This window comes from Myxocyprinus asiaticus, chromosome 5 (genome assembly GCF_019703515.2).
Source record: "Myxocyprinus asiaticus isolate MX2 ecotype Aquarium Trade chromosome 5, UBuf_Myxa_2, whole genome shotgun sequence".
NCBI lineage: Eukaryota > Metazoa > Chordata > Actinopteri > Cypriniformes > Catostomidae > Myxocyprinus > Myxocyprinus asiaticus.
The window spans coordinates 39,870,509-39,890,714 of NC_059348.1; the positions used below are offsets into that span (position 1 = coordinate 39,870,509).

The 20,206-nt window shown below is 39.6% G+C and overlaps 2 protein-coding genes across 2 annotated transcripts; one reads left to right on the forward strand and one right to left on the reverse strand.

The window, feature by feature from the left end:
• Positions 1–532: 532 nt before the first annotated feature.
• On the forward strand, positions 533–17,807 carry LOC127440606 (coatomer subunit alpha-like). The gene is made up of 29 exons (XM_051697282.1): positions 533–749; positions 1,216–1,329; positions 1,425–1,498; positions 1,587–1,667; positions 1,767–1,843; positions 1,988–2,097; positions 5,584–5,693; positions 5,874–5,973; positions 6,159–6,377; positions 6,463–6,613; positions 6,709–6,775; positions 8,760–8,835; positions 8,965–9,047; positions 9,194–9,419; positions 9,585–9,723; positions 9,840–10,002; positions 10,914–11,060; positions 11,152–11,341; positions 11,420–11,515; positions 11,627–11,715; positions 11,809–11,932; positions 12,047–12,133; positions 12,956–13,062; positions 13,183–13,332; positions 13,915–14,238; positions 14,332–14,442; positions 14,539–14,700; positions 16,996–17,190; positions 17,408–17,807. Exons 1-29 carry the CDS (start codon positions 710–712, stop codon positions 17,465–17,467), a joined length of 3,672 nt encoding a protein of 1,223 aa, XP_051553242.1. The 5' UTR covers positions 533–709; the 3' UTR covers positions 17,468–17,807.
• A 148-nt stretch (positions 17,808–17,955) lies between these two features.
• Positions 17,956–20,119, reverse strand: LOC127440608 (apolipoprotein D-like). Its single transcript, XM_051697288.1, has 5 exons — positions 20,007–20,119; positions 19,655–19,801; positions 19,425–19,546; positions 18,602–18,687; positions 17,956–18,416 (listed from the first exon to the last, which is right to left on the reverse strand). The coding sequence occupies exons 2-5, from the start codon at positions 19,760–19,762 to the stop codon at positions 18,181–18,183; spliced, it is 552 nt and encodes a 183-aa protein (XP_051553248.1). The 5' UTR covers positions 19,763–19,801; positions 20,007–20,119; the 3' UTR covers positions 17,956–18,180.
• Between the last annotated feature and the right edge of the window lie 87 nt (positions 20,120–20,206).

The window sequence follows — 20,206 nt, forward strand, 5'->3', positions numbered from 1 at the left end:
AAGCCATGTGATAAAATGCGTGGATTGACGGTCTTAGATGTGGAGGCAACTGAGATTCATTATCAGCCACCCAGATTGAGTCACTAGGCCACCATGAGGATTTAAGAGTGCATTGGGAATTGGGCATTCCAAATTGGGGAGAAAAGGGGAGAATTAAAAAAAATAGACCATATACCTTAATTTCTCCATCCAAACATTTAAAAAAGTGACTTGTTTCTAAACAAGAAATAGCGATTATTACAAATTGGCGTATTATGTGGAGTGAAATTATGTTTGTATAGTAACTTCCTATAACAGAAGTTTCTGATGAAAAATGTATAATTTCCATTTTCAAAAGTTTTTGTACAGGGAAGTCACAACGCAAGAGAAAATCGATACATCCTACATTTTCCAAAAAACTTCCCTGGGAGCACTAAACCAAAAACTGCTTCCGTTTGTTGTGCTCTATTCCAATAGCACATGAAGGCAGCATGCGACGTGTTCTTTGCGATGTTGGCATTTGAATCATCAAACTTTATTTGTTCGCGTGCAGGGACACGGCACAGTTTGAGTGGATTCAGTAGACGTGTCAGCTACGGAAGTGGAGCTGCAGAAGTACACACGCAAAATCCCTTCCGAACAGGGGATGATTTTAGGATTTAAGTTCACGTAAACTGGTATAAATCTTCAAACATAACGCATTCCTATTCGGTTCTTTTTGTCACTTGAAATGTTGACCAAATTTGAGACAAAGTCGGCCCGAGTGAAAGGTAAGATGTCTGCTGGAGCTCACTTCACTAGACTGTTCTGTATACGGGAATTGATACAACATTTTTAAATTACATCTATGTCTGATATGAATCGCCTGATTAATACACAGTTCAGAAATCATTGAAGACTTACAGGCTAAAGTCTTTTTCATCAAGGTTCATCCATTTCATTCTTACTGCTTACAGTATGTCAGTCGCCGTTAGCATAAAGCTATTATTTGTTAGCCGAAGAAATATTACTATAAGACTTGTGCACACTTAACGTCTGTAGGTTTTGTACTTCCTTTATAAGGAAACTCTAATTAAAATAACTATATCATTACCTTTTTAAAATTAGATTATGGTTGATGATGACGTTTGCCTGTGTTGTGTGTAGGCAGAATGGACTCAAGTACAGTTAAACGTACTAAACCACGTCCATCATCTCTTTATACTTTTTGAGCGATTTGCCCTTTTCCTCTTTTAGGGTTGAGTTTCCACCCCAAGCGGCCTTGGATTCTCGCCAGTCTGCATAATGGTGTCATCCAGCTTTGGGACTATCGCATGTGCACTCTCATCGACAAGTTTGACGAGCATGATGGTATGGAACAGACACCCAGTCATCTGCTGATTAATGAGTGCATTGCCTCTTGTCGTTTATTCTGATGTCTCAAGATGTTGTGAAATGCCATTTAGGTCCAGTCAGAGGGATTGACTTCCATAAGCAGCAGCCGCTATTTGTGTCAGGAGGAGATGACTACAAGATCAAGGTTTGCTTCCTCCATTACCAATCTTAACGTTGTGTAACATATTTTCCCCATGTTTGATTTATTAATAATTTTTGACTCTGATTGTTAGGTGTGGAACTACAAGCTACGTCGGTGTTTGTTCACTCTTCTTGGACATCTTGACTACATTCGTACCACCTTTTTCCACCATGTGAGCACTGCCCTGCTAACGTGTTGATGCTTATGAATGATTCATTAAAGGTTTAAAATGCAGCGCAAAAGAATCTTTAACTTCCATTCTCTTCTTCAGGAGTATCCCTGGATCCTGAGTGCCTCAGATGATCAGACCATCCGCATTTGGAACTGGCAGTCCAGGACATGTGTCTGGTAAATATTTAGATAGTTTTGTAGTGCATATTAGTTGTCTACGCAAAGTGTTTCCTCTGATCTGAGCAATATTGAAATAATATTACCTTATTATAATGTTGAAACTGAGTCTAATGAGTCTTATATGTTCTCTCCTTTCCACAGTGTGCTGACTGGACACAATCACTATGTGATGTGTGCTCAGTTCCATCCCTCTGAAGATCTGGTGGTGTCAGCCAGCCTGGATCAGACTGTGCGCGTGTGGGATATTTCCGGTGAGGAGGCTTGGGACAGGATGGAGTGGTTTGGGAAGGCTGGGGAGGTGGGAATGGAGAGAGAAGATGGAGGAAGAGAGAGTCTGCTAAATGGCTTACTCTTCCTCATCTCCTCTCTACAGTGTGTACAGAACAAAACTCTGTGGGCTCTAAGCAAAAACACCTCTTATGCTCTGTAACATGCAAAAGCCTGAAGCGTTTTCCTAGTGATTGATAATTAACCCGCTTTTATTATTCTTGGGGAAAGATGGCGCTCCAACTGAAAGGTGATGTTTAATTGCATATTAGCACCTGTTTAAGAATTTTGTCTTGCTTAAGAAAGGTGATCGTGAGAGGTGTTTTTGTAATTCTGCTTGTTTTAATGATATTTTCTATGGTTTGATTTCATTGCTCAAAACCTTTCTTGCTCATTAACCATTTAACCTGCTGCTGTCTGCAAAATCCAAGAACACATACTATTTCCTAAACCCTTTGTGTCCTGTACAGAAAATGTACAAATTTCTTGCTCTCAGCCATCACTTTCCTTAACACACTGAACTGAATGCTGGGAAATGTAATTATCATCACACTAATATGTAAAACAGCTGCATGGACAATTTAAAGACATGCAAAATAATTGTGTGAAATATTGACAACTAAATTTTATTAGCGTTCTCTTGTGATATTGCGCATGTTTGACTGTCAAGTGCATTCATAGCTTTAACACCTTTTAGAAGAAATCTTAACACAACTCTGACCTTTTCACTTCTTACACATACATTACATTGCATCGTTATCCCCTATTTCTAACATAAACAACATAAGTGTTATCTAATCCTTTAGTTTATACATTTTTAATGGTGAAAAATACTTCTAAATTGCCATATTGTGAAGTTAAACTCTGCATCTCCTTACATAATATAACTCTTAGATCAGTAACATGAAAATAGATGTCATTTAATTATTAAATGACACTTAACATGGCTTGAATGCATTATTTAAGCTATCTATCAATTCATTACCACGTGCTAACAAATGCATGACTTAACTAGATTATATCTCACCTCTCTAACACCCGGTGCCCCTCCAGAGAATATTTTGACACATTCCACCCCATCAATCAATCAACCAGTCAGTTCCATCCCTGCTCACTTCCTGTTAAGCTCCCATACCCCTCCGGAAACATCCACATCTGTACATTGGTTGCTAGCTCACCTTTTGTTGGACTTTTATTCATTCAGCAGCTGTTTGTAGTGCTTAGATCACTGACACACATTCTGCTCTCATTTCCTTTTTACATTTCTTTGTGTCCTGACCTGAGTTAAAGGGATAGTTCACCCAAAATTTAAAATTCTCACATCCTTTACTCTCCCTCATGCCATCCCTGATTTGTATGACTTTCTTTCTTCTGCAGAACACAAATGAAGATTTTTAGAAGAATATCTCAGCTCTGTAGGTCCATACAATGCAAGTGATTGGTGACCAAAACTTTGAAGCTCCACAAAGCACTTGCCTTGTATGGACCTACAAAGCTGAAATATTCTTCTAAAAATATTTGTGTTCTGCAGAAGAAAGTCATACACATCTGGGATGGCATGAGGTAGAGTAAATGAAGTACATTTTGGGTGAACTATTACTTTATGCTGATCATTTCTCTATCATTGATTACATTTATTGCACCTAATCAGAAGTGTTTTTCTCTAATGCCAATCTGAAAATAGAGAGTTCACCCAAAATAAATTCTTCCATTTACTCACCCTCATGTTGTTTCAAATTTATATAAATTTTCTTCCATGGAACACAAAGGGAGATGTTAGGCAGAATGTTAGGAACTGACGGCTGCAGTCACATTCATTTTCAGTGGATCTTTTTTCCCTATAATAAGTGGATGGTGACTGAGGCTGTAGGTTCCTAATATTCTAATATCCCGGTCTGTGTTTCACAGAAGAAAGTAAGTCATACAGGTTTGGAACAACATGAGAGTAAATAAATTACAGAATTATCATTTTTGTGTAAACTATCTGTAACAGTTCAGGAAAAGAGGATGCGGGAACCGGAGTAACAAACAACAAGACTTCAATTAACACAAATGCCGAACTGAAAACATAATGAATAACATAATGACACATCGACGAACACACACACACACACACACAGAGCAGCCATGTGGCGTGCATCTTCACTGCCTGGCCACGCCCTCCTCCTCGTCACACTACTCCACCGCCCGTTTCAGGCCGGGGCACCATCCGGACTGGCAACCCATTTTGTTTTAAATCTAGCATCCAGACATCATCTCAGCTTCCGATGCATTGTGGGATAGGAAAGTGTTCAACTGATCCACACTTCGGATTCCCGCTGGAAGTAGTGGGTCATCTGGGCATTTCTCGCTTACTGTCTTATGAATACTATGGATTCGGATATTCTACTCCACTGGCATACTGTTTTTGGCATACTATATATTAAGGAAGTATGGATATTCGGATACAGGGAGAGAGAGAAAAGAAAACGCTCTTCTTCGGCTCCTGCAAGCACGCCGCTCACCCGATCCTCAGCTGCTCCTGGCGGATGGCAACAGCTCCTCTGTCTCCTGGCGGATGGCAGTGATTCTATAATTAATTATAATAATTATATTTATTTATCACACATTATACATTTGCACATATACAGTGAAATTCTTTTTTTTTTTTTTTTTTTTTGACATATCCCAGCTAAGCTGGGGTCAGAGTGCAGGGTCAGCCATGATACGGCACCCCTGGAGCAGATAGGGTCAAGGGCCTTGCTCAAGGGCCCAACAGTGGCATCTTGGCAGTGCTGGGGCTTGAACCCCCGACCTTCTGATCAGTAACCCAGAGCCTTAACCGCTGAGCCACCACTGCCCCTGCAGGAACGGCAGTGGTGACTCTGTCCCCTGGCAGGGGGCAACGGCTCCTCCTCCTCCTGGCGGACGGACATCATGCCATTCCTCCTTTCTTGGGTTTCGGCACCAGTGTATCAGATCGGGAAAGGAGGATGCAGGAACCGGAGTAACAAACAACAAGACTTTAACACAAATGCTGAACTGAAAGCATAATGACACCTCAACGAACACACAGAGTGGCCACGTGTGTCTCTCCCTCTCTGGCGTCCCCGGCTCTTCCCTTATCTCCCTCCCGCTGATTAGGTGACTTCAGTGCCTTCTCACGGCCCGGCCACACCCTCCTCCTTGTCACACTATCCATTTAAAATTTTCTGTTTTGATTGTTGTCTAAATCAATTAGGTGGTGTTGCTTATGGTTAAATTTACTATAGTTCCTTAACTCAGGTTTAGACCTTATTGAGGACGTTTGTTGTGTTTGTGTTCGAGTACCTGTGAATATTTAGCAGCCCAACAATTTTTTTGCTATGATTTTTGCATTGCGTAGCAGTGTTAATGTTGTTCCTCTCTCTTCCCTCCCTGGTATGTGGGTGTTCCTGTGTTACTTGTAAACGGCTCCCCTGTGTGTGTCGGACTGTATATGTTGCTTCCAGGTCTGAGAAAGAAGAACCTGTCCCCGGGTGCTGTGGATACAGAGGTGCGTGGCATCTCTGGGGTCGACCTGTTTGGGGCCTCTGATGCAGTAGTGAAACATGTTCTGGAGGTAAGAATATAATTTCAGTGGTCTGAAAATAATTCAGAACCCATTTTTTGTGTTTTGAAATTAGGTTTGTTGGTGTTAAGAGTTAAACAAAATGAACGAACAAACCAACCAACGAATGAGTGATCAAATGGATTAGTGACTGTGCAAATTAATGAATGTTTGTATTTGCTCTGTTCTCAGGGTCATGATAGAGGGGTAAACTGGGCAGCCTTCCATCCCAGCATGCCTCTAATTGTATCAGGAGCTGATGACCGGCAGGTCAAGATCTGGAGGATGAACGGTAAGTGTTCACAATGTCTGTCATTTGTGGTTTTGAAAGGTTGCTGTTATAAAAAATGGACTTTGTTTGTATACAAAATTGATAGGCATATGCGGGTATAACATGTATAGAAAATTCAATTATACTGGAAAATTCTGCATTTTAATTAAGCGTTTTGATCAATCATCCCTTGTTTTGTGTTGCAGAGTCAAAAGCTTGGGAGTTGGACACCTGCAGGGGGCACTACAACAATGTGTCCTGTGCTGTGTTCCACCCTCGTCAGGAGCTCATCCTGTCCAACTCCGAGGACAAGAGCATCCGCGTGTGGGACATGTCCAAGAGGACAGGTGTCCAAACCTTCCGCAGAGACCACGACCGTTTCTGGGTGCTGGGAGCTCACCCCAATCTCAATCTGTTTGCTGCTGGTAGGTTACAAGTTGTAACTATGTTGTTAAGTCGTTTTGGTGATGACATGCAATGCATTGAATTGTAATTTTTTTTCTGTCTCAGGTCATGACAGTGGGATGCTGGTGTTTAAGCTGGAACGGGAGCGTCCAGCCTATGCCGTGTACAGTAACATGCTGTACTATGTAAAAGATCGTTTCTTGCGTCAGCTCGACTTCAGTAGCAGTAAAGATACAGCTGTCATGCAGCTCCGCAGGTGTGTGGATTTCTGTCTCTTTAAGTGAATGTTGATGTTTTCTCCAAAAGGTATAGTGCAATTCAACTCATCAAATGTCTCTTTTATATTCTAAGTGGATCAAAATTCCCAGTGTTCAGCATGTCCTACAACCCTGCGGAAAATGCTGTGTTGTTGTGCACTGTGAGTATTGTAGAATTGTATAGACAAGACTGAAGCCTGTTCTATTAATAGAGCTGGGTATTGATATAGAGTTCCTGATTCGATTTCAAATCACATACTTTTTGATATTGATTCATATATGCGAATATTTCAGTTATAATGTCCATTTTGCTTGCATATGAAAGAAACAGCTAATGCTGTTAATTGTACTGTGGACTTTCTAACTAGGTTCATTACGAAAACATACATTTTACTTGTTATATCTGATTAGTTTTTCATTATATTGGTCACATTTTAGCTTTTTTAAAATGTACAAATCAATGTATTTCATGAATAAATGCGATATTGTATTGTGTATCTTATATTTTGGTACATGTTTATTGCTTGCATGCATTATTCTTTTTTATGTTGATTTGTAGAACACATGCTGAAAACTGGTACTGTCTCTTTAAGAAAACCGGCAGATCTGTAAATTAGCATATATTACCGAGAGAGGACTTGAATTACTTTATTTAATCCCCGCTATGCATGATTTGAATGAACATTTTTTCTTTTTGATCAACTACTGACTGTAAAGACTGTATATGTTCAATGATAACATGGCTCCAGACTGCGACTAAAATGGTCGCAAATGCAACCAAAAATAATTTATTGCGACAATAATTAAAAATGTAGTCGCCACTAGCGGTAGTCGGGTTGTGTGCGTTCATATGCGGTTTTGTCAGATATCATCTTGTGAGTTATTGAAATAATCTTTAGAGCGTGCACCACCAGTGTATCTCGAGCCGCTTTTTACCCGTTCTGTTGTGATGAGCTCGCTGCACTGCACGCAACAACAAACCCAGCGTGAGAGAGTCATGAACGAATTACTCTTTTGAACCAGGTCTTTTTCATTAATCAACCGAAAAGAACTGAGGGTGGTAACTTGAGCTCAGTTTAGCAGTTTTTAGGTTAGCAAATCATCCGTCACTGAGCTCACAACTGGGAGCACAGTCATTTAAAAATAGGAGTCCAATGTGTATTTTGGGCTTCTTTAATAATTAAAAGTCCTGCACCACACACACACACACATACACACACATATATATATATATATATAAAATGTATAATTTGAGATCCAGCTTTTGACACTTAGGACAATTGAGGGACTCTCTATGACACAAGGTGCAAACATTCATTGATGCTCAAGAAGGCAACACACTACTATATGCATACTATATTTTATGTTAATATCTGCTTATGTAGATTCTGAAGGGCAGTACTAAATAAAAAAAAAAAAAAAAAACATTTTATCTCTTATATTTGTATAAATTATGAAAAGGGTGTGAACATTGATGAGACAAAAGGGAATCCAAACTTGCGTATCTTCTCAACTATATATACTGTTTATTAAACCTCCTATTAATGGGTTATCAGCTGTCTTCCTTTTTTCTGCTTTTTATCTTGGTTCTGAACAGCAATCTAAATCAAGCAATTATATGATTTGGTGACTAAAACAGCCATTTGGCTCCTTAATGTTTCAGTTAAGGAGCCAATGGCTCCGAAGTCATTTTTTTTTTTTTTCATTCTGGAGCCCTGAATAAATGGATTGTGTGGATCTTGTCTTTGGACACATCACATGAAATGAGTCAAATCAAACTTTAACTCTCAACACACAGTGAAAGGATCTCGTTACTAAATGTCTTCGCCACTGTACTAATCAATAACTGGTGAGTGACATCTAAACATTCACCAGCCAGTGGCTAATTGTAGACATTTTTATTAGCATAAAGCAAAATTTGGTTGCATTTGGTGATTTTACTTGCGTTGTAGAATGCGAAGACGGTTCCGCATAGAGTAAAATATTGATCTTGGGATTCATGAATCAAAATCGATATCGCTCATATGAAAATCTGGATGCATCAGAAAATCAATATTTTTACCCACTCCTATCTATCCCAGCATCTAATCTATCTACTTTAAGTACATATGTTTATTTGTTAATTTAATTCCTTTTGTCCTCCAGAGAGCCACTAACCTGGAAAACAGCACATACGACCTGTACTCCATTCCCAGAGAGAGTGACACACAGAATCCTGATGGTAAAATTCTGCCATTTTCACTCTGATTTCCAAAGCCAGTCTGAAGTCAGCACTAAAGTACTCAACAAATTGATGAGCGGTTTTCAGTCTTGCGTAATTGTTCACTCTTTGTCCTCTGATTGTTTGTAGCTCCTGAGGGGAAGCGCTCCTCTGGCCTGACAGCAGTTTGGGTTGCCAGGAACCGGTTCGCCGTGCTCGATCGCATGCACTCAGTAAGTGAATGATAGTAACATGCTGTTGAAAATGAATAGTTTTGAATCTATAAGTGAATCATGATGAGTGTGAACATACATGCAATATGTGTACTCAAGTTTTATTTAGTTTTTTTCTCCTCATCCTCGCTCTCATCCCACCCCAGCTGCTGATAAAGAACCTAAAGAATGAGATTGTGAAGAAGGTACAGGTACCGAGTTGTGAGGAGATCTTCTACGCTGGAACAGGATCCTTGTTGCTGCGGGACGCTGATGGAGTCACTCTGTTTGACGTGCAGCAGAAGCGCTCCCTCGCCACAGTTAAAATTGCTAAAGTCAAATATGTGGTGTGGAGCACTGATGCCAACCATGTGGCTTTGCTGGCCAAACACGGTACAGTAACACCACTAATTGATTGAATACATGGCAATTAAGAATCTTCTCTAAATAAGTAAACTCTATAATATGTTGAATACTTTTAATTTTTTTCCTGGTATGTAAGCAGTAACCTGTATTGGATCTGTAAATGAATCTGACCCTCTGCTCTGGCGCTTTCAGCCATCATGATCTGCAACAAGAAGTTGGAGAGCCTGTGCAACATCCATGAGAACATCAGAGTGAAGAGCGGTGCCTGGGCTGAAAATGAAGTCTTCATCTACACCACCTCCAACCACATCAAATATGCTCTTACCTCCGGGTATTGTACCATAGCTAAACCCAACTCATTTTGTTATGAAAACGTACTTTCGCATTTTTTCAGCCATTTCTGCAAACCTGAAACCAGTATTTTTCAACTCTTTCAAACGCTCACAGTGATCATGGTATAATTCGTACATTGGATCTACCCATCTACGTGACAAGAGTTAGGGGCAACAGTGTCTACTGTCTGGATCGTGAGTGCAGACCACGAGTGCTCAACATTGACCCCACAGAGTACAAATTCAAACTGGCTCTGGTCAATCGCAAATACGAGGAGGTTAGTGTGTATTCTCAGTAGGGATGCACCAATACCACTTTTTCTCTTCCGATATCTGAAATTTCAGTATCTCCCGATCTGTTACCAGTGTTGTTTTTTTGCATATCAGTTTTGAAATATGTTTACATTTTTGTGTGGAACTAATTGGGGTACTCTTTTATATGTAAAGAAACACAAACCTCTAACTACATATTATTTCAATATAAATGTTAAGCCTATTAAAAAAACTTTTTTAATAGTCTACTGGATAATGCAGCAGCAAAATTAACAGTAATTCCAGTCTAAGTCTTCAGTCCCAACTTGTATCTGGACTTTGTTCTATTTAGCTGTAAGACATCAGTTCAGTTTTCAGTTATTTTTTGGAACCCATTCAACTTGAATATTATTATAATTTGTAAACAAATAATAATACATTTTTATTATTATTATTATTATTGATTTTAGGAATTTAAATACAACAGTAATATATTTTAATAGTGCACCTTTAACTTTAAAAACCTCAGGATTTTATTTTGACATTCTGAACTCTCCGGGAAGTCCTGTATGTGTCTGTTTGTAGGCAAGTTGACAGTAGTTTAATTCACTTCTTATTCAAATTCTGGTAAAATGCTCTTCCTGTGCTGTTCTAAATGCATATTATAAGTGAACCGAACTATTGAACATCTACATCTGAGATGTTGTTCGTGAGTAGTGCTCAAATATTGCGCACCGCGTGAAGGCTGAAAATAGCTGCGAGTGCATCACCAGTCCGTCTAAAAGCGTCAGTATCGGAGACGATACCGATCTAGGTATTGGATCATTGCATCCCTAATTCTCAGCAATTTATCTTGAATCTCTTGTTTTCCGCTTCTATATAGAAATTTTTTCCCACCTCTTAAAGATTTATATTTTTCTACCCATAAATTCCTCAGGTTCTTCATATGGTGCGCAATGCTAAACTGGTTGGCCAGTCCATCATTGCCTACCTGCAGAAGAAGGGCTATCCAGAGGTTGCCCTACACTTCGTAAAGGACGAAAAGACTCGCTTCAGTTTGGCACTGGAGTGTGGAAACATTGAGGTATGCAGGAGAAACTTTTATGGAGGCTGCAGTGAAGGCTTCAATACTTTCACCATTAAACTTCAGCATGGATGTGTCTCCGTTCCTGCAGGTGGCGCTGGAGGCTGCAAAAGCCCTGGATGAACGTAGCTGTTGGGAGCGTCTCGGTGAGGCTGCTCTTCTACAGGGTCATCACCAGGTGGTGGAGATGTGCTACCAGAGAACCAAGAACTTTGACAAGCTCACCTTTTTGTATCTCATCACTGGCAACCTGGCCAAGCTGAGGAAGATGATGAAGATAGGTGAGAAATGAGGAGCAAGTATGTGCATGAAATGGATTCTTAAGGGTTGTTTTAATGTGGTTTCTGTTTGTGTTACAGCTGAGATAAGAAAGGACATGAGTGGACATTATCAGGGCGCGCTCTACCTGGGTGATGTCAGTGAGCGTGTGCGAATCTTGAAGAACTGTGGACAGAGTGAGTACTGTCACTGCTACTTCCTTGACAAACTTGAATGCCACAAATTGAAGTTGATTTTAACGAATAAGACCATAATCTCAATGAAGTTTGTAACACATATGTTCTCAGAGTCTCTGGCTTACCTGACTGCTGCCACTCATGGGATGGATGAGGAGGCTGAGACCCTTAAAGAGACATTTGACCTGGAGAAAGAAATGGTATGATCTGTTGTTTATACCATCAGAGACAAACACCTATGAACATTTGTAGATGCTCAGAATGAATGAGTGGTGGAATCCTTCCATATGCAGGTGCCAGAGGTGGATCCCAATGCTCAGATGTTGCAGCCACCACCTCCCATCAATCCCCTGGACACTAACTGGCCTCTGCTCACTGTCTCCAAGGGCTTCTTTGAGGGAGCCATTGCTGCTAAAGGTGACGGACTGTCCTGGGATAGTCATACTGGCTCATTGCGTGTTACCAGAGCTTATGAAGTTTGATGGATCTAATTTTGGAAGAATAACTTCTCTGTGTTTGTGAATTGACAAGGACGAGCAGGACAGATGGTTGCTGATCTGGATATGGATACTCCAGGAGAAAGCTGGGGAGAGGATGCAGAACTTCGTCTGGATGAAGGTATTCATTTTTCTTGTAGTAAAAAAGAGTTGCATGGAAAAAGGCAAACATCACTTACTATTGCACATATTTGGGCTTAGGGATTTGAACAAAGCCCTCACTAAAGTATTTAACTTGTGCTATCTCTTTTCTATGCTATCGGACTTAAAGGGATAGGTCATGCAAAAATGAAAATGATCTTATTTACACACCCTCATGCCATCCCAGATGTGTATGACTTTTTTCTTCTGCAGAACACAATGAAGAAAATCTCAGCTCTGTAGATCCATGTAATGCAAGTGAATGGTGACATAAAGATCCAAAAAGCACATAAAGGCAGTATAAAATTGATCCATGTCTTCTGAAGCAATCCAGTTGGTTTTGGCTGGAAACAAACCAAAATATAATTCCTTTTCACTATAGATCTTGACATCAACAGTCTCCTTGGCAATCATGATTTCAAGTGCAGTTACACTTCCTAGCGCCATCTAGCATTCTGTGCGTGTGTCAAGCACTAGGAAGTGTAATCAAGCTTGAAATTATGATCATGTCTAGAGACTGCAATGGCAAGATGTACAGTCAAAAAGTAGTTATGATTTGACTGCTTCAAAAAATTGGGAATAAACCATTGGAGTCTTATGGATTACGTTTATGCTGCCTTTATATGTAAATAATGAGAATTTTCATTTTGATTGAACTGTTCCTTTTTAAGATTTTTGTCCTGGCGGATGAAGAAACGGATGGAAAAAAATCCCACTCACATGTTCTTTAGAAAATATTATAGTTTTCTCTCATAATTGCACTTTTTTTTTTCCACTCATCCCTCATGGTTTCTCTATTCAGACGGATTCATGGATGCTCAAGAAGGATTGGGAGATGAGGGAGCTATTGGAAAAGAGGAAGGTGGAGGCTGGGATGTTGAGGAAGATCTGGACCTTCCTCCAGAACTGGTGAGTGCCCAGTCTTGTGTAGAACTGCAATGAAAATGATTTCAGTCTCAAATAATGACGTCCATAATTGGGCATAAACAGTAATCTAAGTAACCCCATTTTTTTCCCCTCATGCAATAGGATCTACCTGCTGTTGGTGGAGGTGGTGCAGAGGGAGAAGGTTTCTTTGTGCCGCCCACCAAGGGAACATGTCCCACCCAGATGTGGTGCAACAACTCTCAACTGGCTGTGGATCACATGCTTGCTGGATCCTTTGAAACAGCTATGAGGGTAAAGATGATTTCACAACCCTAAATAGTCACACTTTCTCACAGTGGGGATTGACAAAGACCAAACTGACTTTCTACTTAAGGTTTTTGAGGTTTTCCTTCCCTTGGAAGGAATACAGTGATGAACACTCTACAAATGTTAATTGTACAGGGTTCTCACATTCATGGAAAGCTGGAAATATCAGGGAATTTTAAAATTGTGATTTCCAGTCCTGAAAAAGCCATGGAAATTAATATAATCTTATAAATCATGCAATTTCTATAGTGAATATAATTTTAGCTCTAGTTATGCTCAGCTCTAAAATGTTTCATCACTGTTGTACCATTCATATCTTTGGACATTTTTGTGTCTTACTGGAGACAAAGGATTGGTACCTGACATACAAATAGAAAACAGCCTCAACAATCACCATGAAAGTTGATTAAAAATAAAATCCTCATCCAATTATCATAAATGACTGGAAATGGCATGGAAAATACATGGAAATGTATTGGTAAACAGGAGTGGAAATCCTGTATGTAGTTGATTTTTTTTTTTTTTTTTTTCCTTTGCTCTCTCTTCCTTTCATTGTATGTTCCACAGTTACTTCACGACCAGGTTGGTGTGGTTCACTTTGGGCCCTATAAGCAACTCTTCATGCAGACACTGTCTCGTGGCCGCACCTGTTACCTGGGCCTGCCGTGTCTGCCCTGCCTGCACAGTTACCCCCAGAGGAACTGGAAGGACTCTGGGGCTAAAGGGGGTCTACCTGCGGTGGGCTTGCGTCTATCCGACCTCATTTCACGCCTGCAGCAGTGCTATCAGCTGACCACATCAGGACGCTTCGAGGAAGCTGTTGAACGTTTCAGAGCCATTCTGCTCTCCGTACCCCTGCTTGTAGTTGACAACAAACAAGAGATCGCAGAGGTGTGTGATTTTGGTGGGGGTTTGATTCAAGAGGAGTAGTTGTATGTTTTGTACCAGGTTTGATTATTAAACTTCCTCTTTACTTTGGCTCAGGCACAGCAGCTGATCACTATCTGCAAGGAGTATATTATCGGCCTCACCATGGAGACAGAGAGGAAGAAACTTCCAAAAGACACTCTAGATCAACAGAAGAGGCTGTGTGAGGTATGTACACTATTTTCAAATAGGTTTTATGAGTGTGTAAGGACTTGGTGTTGTCTTTACATATATTAATGTTGCTCCTCTGTGTGTGTGCATTAGATGGCAGCTTATTTCACACACTGCAGTCTGCAGCCTGTCCACATGGTGTTGGTGTTGAGAACAGCACTTAATCTTTTCTTCAAACTCCGTAACTTCAAAACAGCAGCGGGATTTGCTCGCCGTCTACTCGAGCTTGGCCCCAAACCAGAAGTGGCACAACAGGTAAGAGATGATGTGTAGGGGTTACACTTTGGGAACAAGATTAACCCTGGAAGTTAGCTAATTTTTAAAAGTTTCTAAAAAAACGAAGTTGTCTTTTAGGTGTCGGGTTTGGGTGTGTGTGTTAGAATTGTTTGTAGCTTCATTTTAAGAACACTCGAAGTATATGGTTTGTCCTAATTTGGAAAGCTGTGTTTAAGTGTCTCAACATGATTAAAGCCTATTGGACGCTACAGTACATGACTCAAGCTCGTCTCCTGTGATGTTTTGAGTCTGCGTCAAAAAGTTTCAGATCTCACAACGAACGGTTGTGTATTGTACACACTCCTGTGACATGCCGAGACTAGTCACAGACGCTACGACAGATTTCAAACCAGCTAGCTATCTAGATGTCATGTCGTAAGTTGTGCGCACTGTCTCGACGAGTGAGAGCACGACAATCCACAGCCAATGTAATATAGAGAGAGCGCAAGAAAAGAGCAAGGTATAGGGAAACAGGAGACAGAAAATAATTAGAAAATAAAATAGAACATCACCCACATCTGCTTACCTGTTATTTTCAGATGTTTTTGTAAATACTTTTTCCTTTGCAAGTTAGCGCAAATAAGCACTGTTGATAAAGCAGAGCCAAGGTATTGGGTAGCAGGAGACAAAAATAATTGGAAAACAAAATAAAATATCACCCACATCTGCTTACCCTCTTTAATTATTTTTAGCAGTTTTTCTTATTTTGCTTTCCTTTGCAAATGGTGCCAGTAAGCGCAAAAACGAGCATTAGCCACTCTTTCATATTTGTTGACATTTTATCGCAAATAAACTGTGCAAGTTTGTGAATGAATGTCGTTATCATAAAAGATCAGTTTGAAATGGGACGATGCTATAGAAAGTTGTAACTGGGTCAAACTGTTTTGAGATTTGTCCACTTCAATACATTCAGACACCGAGCTCGTAGTGCCACATCAGCGGAGCGCCGTGCAATTAAAACGAGAAACAATGCCGTTACGTGCAGATGGGAAATAACCATGCGATCGTAAAATTTTAAAAAGCAAATGCATCTACATATACAAGAATCTAAATCTCCACTTTCACTTTTACATCTGAGTCACATGTGATGCCTGTTTAGTTTTACTTTCACATCTTAAAGTGAAAGTTAATGTGGAGATTTGAAGTGAAAAGGGACTTAAATATTGTTCCGTTTCTCACCCACACCTGTCATATTGCTTTTTTTATGGATTTAACCACTGGAGTCGTATCAGTGACATTTATGCTGACTGTCTGTAATTTTTGGAGCTACAAAGATCTGATCACCATTCTCTTGCATTGAATGGGCCTACAGAGCTGAGATATTCTTCTAAAAATCTTAATTTGTGTTCTGCTGAAGAAAGAAAGTAAATAATGAGAGAATTTTCATTTTTGGGTGAACTATCCCTTTAATACCAGGTGCACAGGGTCTCAGTTGAGGACGTGTTGTTGATGCACCCAGTCTGCGATCAGCAGTGTAGTGTGTCCAACAGCACGATGGAAAATAAGACTGAGTTGCAGGGCGCCGACTGCACGTCGTGTTGTGTACTTTGCTTTAGCCAAGTAGATCCTGGATTAACATTCTTTGGTCCTGGAACATTCCTATCAAACAATCATAGGCCAAACTCTATCCCCAAATCTGAAAGGGATAGTTCATCCAAAAATTATTCTTTACTCACCCTCATGCCATCCCATACTTGCATACTTTGCACAAAGATATTTTGAAGGATATTTTGGTTTTGTCCATACAAGTCAGTGGGGTCCTTAACTTTCAAACTCCAAAAAATGCTCTGAGAAACAGACCAAAATTTAAGTCCTTATTCACTATAAATCTTGACATCTGCTGTGTCCTTGGCATATTCATGAGAGAAGCTCATTCACACTTCCTCGCGTTTGACTCATGCAGGTGTACTGTGTGTGTTGAATGTAAGGGAGCACGTTGACTTGCACTGTATGTATAAAAAGCGTCAAATATTCTTCAAAATGTCCTGTTTGTGTTCCACACTAGAAAATCATAGACCTTTGAGACCGCATAAGAATGAGTAAATAATGAGTAATTGTGTTAAGTTGATAAGATTGTTCTTTAAGCCCCTGACTGTGAAATCTGATTGGTTGATAAGAATGTTGTTCCAGGACCAACAAGGATGTTGATGCACCAGGAACATGCCTTGTATAAAGGGATTTTCCTAAGTGTGTTATAAGATTTGTCTTGGATGCATTCTTTTTTTTCTCCATTTGCCCATTACCTGTTGTTTCCCCCTTTATTTGCTTTCTTAGACACGAAAGATTCTTGCAGCATGTGAGAAGAACTTGACAGATGCGCATCAACTGAACTACGACCCCCACAATCCCTTTGATATCTGCGCTGCCTCTTACACTCCCCTGTACCGTGGGCGGCCAGTAGAGAAATGTCCCCTGTCTGGAGCCTGCTACTGCCCCAAATACAAAGGAGAGGTCTGCAGGGTCACACAGGTTGGTGCTCAGTCCTCATAATGCCTACTTAGAGTGCTTAGAATGCAAACTACTGCACAGTTACAGTAGTTTATTGAAGGAAACTCTTGTATGGTTAGCATGTGATGAGTAATTAGAAGAAAGAAGTGTTGTCCTGATCATGGAATGCTATAAACTGAAGAATCAATCAATTTCTCTCTCAATTTCAGAAGCTCCAATTATCTCTATTGTTTCCTAGGTAACTGAGATCGGTAAAGATGTGATTGGATTGCGTGTCAGCCCACTGCAGTTCCGCTGAGCAAATTACGTCAGCATGAATGAAAAACGGATATGCTTCTCTCTTGCATTCTATTTTCCTTTTAGAAGATGAAGTACCTAAAACTTTCATGTGATCAGAGCTAAAGAAAATGAGAGAAGATACCTTGTTACGTAACTTCTGTCTGTGACTGTCCTTTGCATTATTCTTTATGAGGTCTCTATAAAATATCTTTACACTCAACTAACAGAGGGTTTGTTACCCTTCTTTAAGCTGTGTACACCTTTAACACTGTCAAAACTGCATTCATGCCTTACTGCAACACAAGCTTTCCTTTCCTGTCAAACTCTTGACATATTGAAATAAAATGATGGTAAATAAATATGTTGTACCACATTTTATTTTCTTCCCCATAAAAAGCCAGTTTTCACTTATATAGGCCTATATACCTTATATTTCTAAACTCAAGAAATAAATGTTAGCAAGTCTCTATAGTCATGAACAACCTCAACTCTTTATCAAGTGAGCAGCTCGGTAAACAAATTCACATGGTTTTAGTTAGTGTGCTGTAATTTATTTTGATCAGTTGAAAACTTGTGCTTTCAATTCTGTACAAAAAACCCCCAAAAAATGATGGACTTAAAAATTGAATAAATCCATGAGTCCATGCCCAATTTAGGAAGACAAAATCCATACTGGATTTCAACCCAAAGCATCTCAACTCTGAACGGAAGATTTTCCTCTTATGCTGTCATTCATAGGCCTTTGTCACAGCCCTGCTGTCTGCTTAAGATCATCCGACTCACATCGATGTTATTATTGGTAAAAACCTCTCTTCCATGGTCAATGGTGGCAGCAGGCAGGGATCGGGTGCGGCCCAGAATCCAAGCAAAGTCGACATGAAACAGTCTCAAGACATCAGTGCATGAATAGATCAGTGCTGAATTTTCATAGTCAGTGGACAGAATCCAGTATGGAGTGTAGGGCAAAACTGTCAATGAAAGTAGAGAGATACAACATGAAAGATGATTTAAGTGAGGTCAGTTCTTATCGATTCAGTGCTGCTTCACAAAATGAAATTAGTTTTTAGTAAAACACAAGAATGGCACATTTGATCTATTGAAAGGTGAAAGTTATATCCAATAAAGAAAACATATTCATCAACATGATTCCTACCGTAAGAGAAACTGATTCCAAGCTTTGCTGGATTTTTCTTATCTTCCACCACAGCTGTTCCTTCAATTTTTCTAAGCTCACCTTTTCTAAAACATCAGAGAACTTAAATTAACAATAATAATAGGTAGAGTAATAACATTTAGTTCCGATCCTCGAATTTGATTGTCTGTGTTCACTTTTTGTTTATCGTTCATTTTGATTTCTCTCACTGATTCATTCAGTGGCCATTTCTGCAGATTACATCTTTATGTGGCAAATGAGCATATTTTTATGTTCTGAGTGAGTCATTCAATCTTTGACAACTGATTCGTTAAAAACACAGTCACTCACCACTGAAACAATGGAAGTGAACGAGAATGATTTGTTTACTTCAAGGTTCATTCAAACAAACACCGGTTCGAAACTGGTGGATGAGAACAGTTCGGACTAACATTTTTTGTCTGAAATGTAAGTTATTCAACATTATTGACTTGTTTCTTGAACTGTTGTATAAAAGAAATGTTGCACTTAGAATTGTTTTGTTTGGTCTGAATATTACCAAGCCTGTGATTACCTGCGGTACAAGGCCGCTGATTCAGAACAACAGCACACTTGCTCGTGTGACATTGCAATACATTAGTTAGGATCAAGAATGTAAACACATAAAGAATCAGGAAGACCAAATGTAATAAATTATAAATAATCCAATGAAAAGCACATATTGTTTGACCACTTATCTGAATGTTGTAGGTGTGGTTCAATAAAGCTTAATAATTATATATGTAAAAAGTGATCTCCAAATATCCTTGCCAGACAAAGAATGACTTTAGGTGCTGGTACTCACAGAATTTCAGAGCTCACCACATGGGCATTTCCATCCAACTTGAGAGTAAAGTTAGTCTCAATGCATCTCCCTTTCTCAAATTGTGCTGGAAGTTTGGCTATCTCAAACCATCTCCCCATAAACTGCAGTAGAATACAGAGAACCAGTAAAGACCAAAAAATAAATAAAGCCTTGATAATGCCATATGCTGAGGAGAACTGATATCAATGGATGGGGTAAGAACATGTTACCTTCTTTAGGTCAAAAGCAGGTTGGGTAGCAGGCTCGGGGCATGGGCCCCAGTGGGGTACCTGGGAATTAATGATGGGCAGAAAGAGAACCACAAAAAGTGCCTTCATTTTCCTTGCAATGAACTTTACCACAGAAAAGGTCAGCAGCTGATGAAACAATAAGAGTAAAAGTGAACTTAATTTTTTTAAACTTTGCTCACAAAAACAGCTGAAATATTTCTTAAGATTCTAAAACTGCATAGGAATTAAAGCATTATATCACATAATCCACATCTGTGGCTTCTAAGAAACAAACTATACCATATTTTAAATTTTAGCCTATTCTTTTAAGACAACTGAAAAGAATCCTTACCTCTTAATGCCGTGTGGAATATGTGATGGTCTGTGGAGCACACAGTATTTATTTGAATCACTTTCATTTCATTCAGGTGATTGCTGAAAAGAAGTGTCATGAAGGAGTCTTTGTGATGCCAGAGTTTATTTCCAACATGAAGCAAGTCATTAGGCTAATTGAAGTCATGAGGGGACGTTCCATTATGAATGATGTAATCA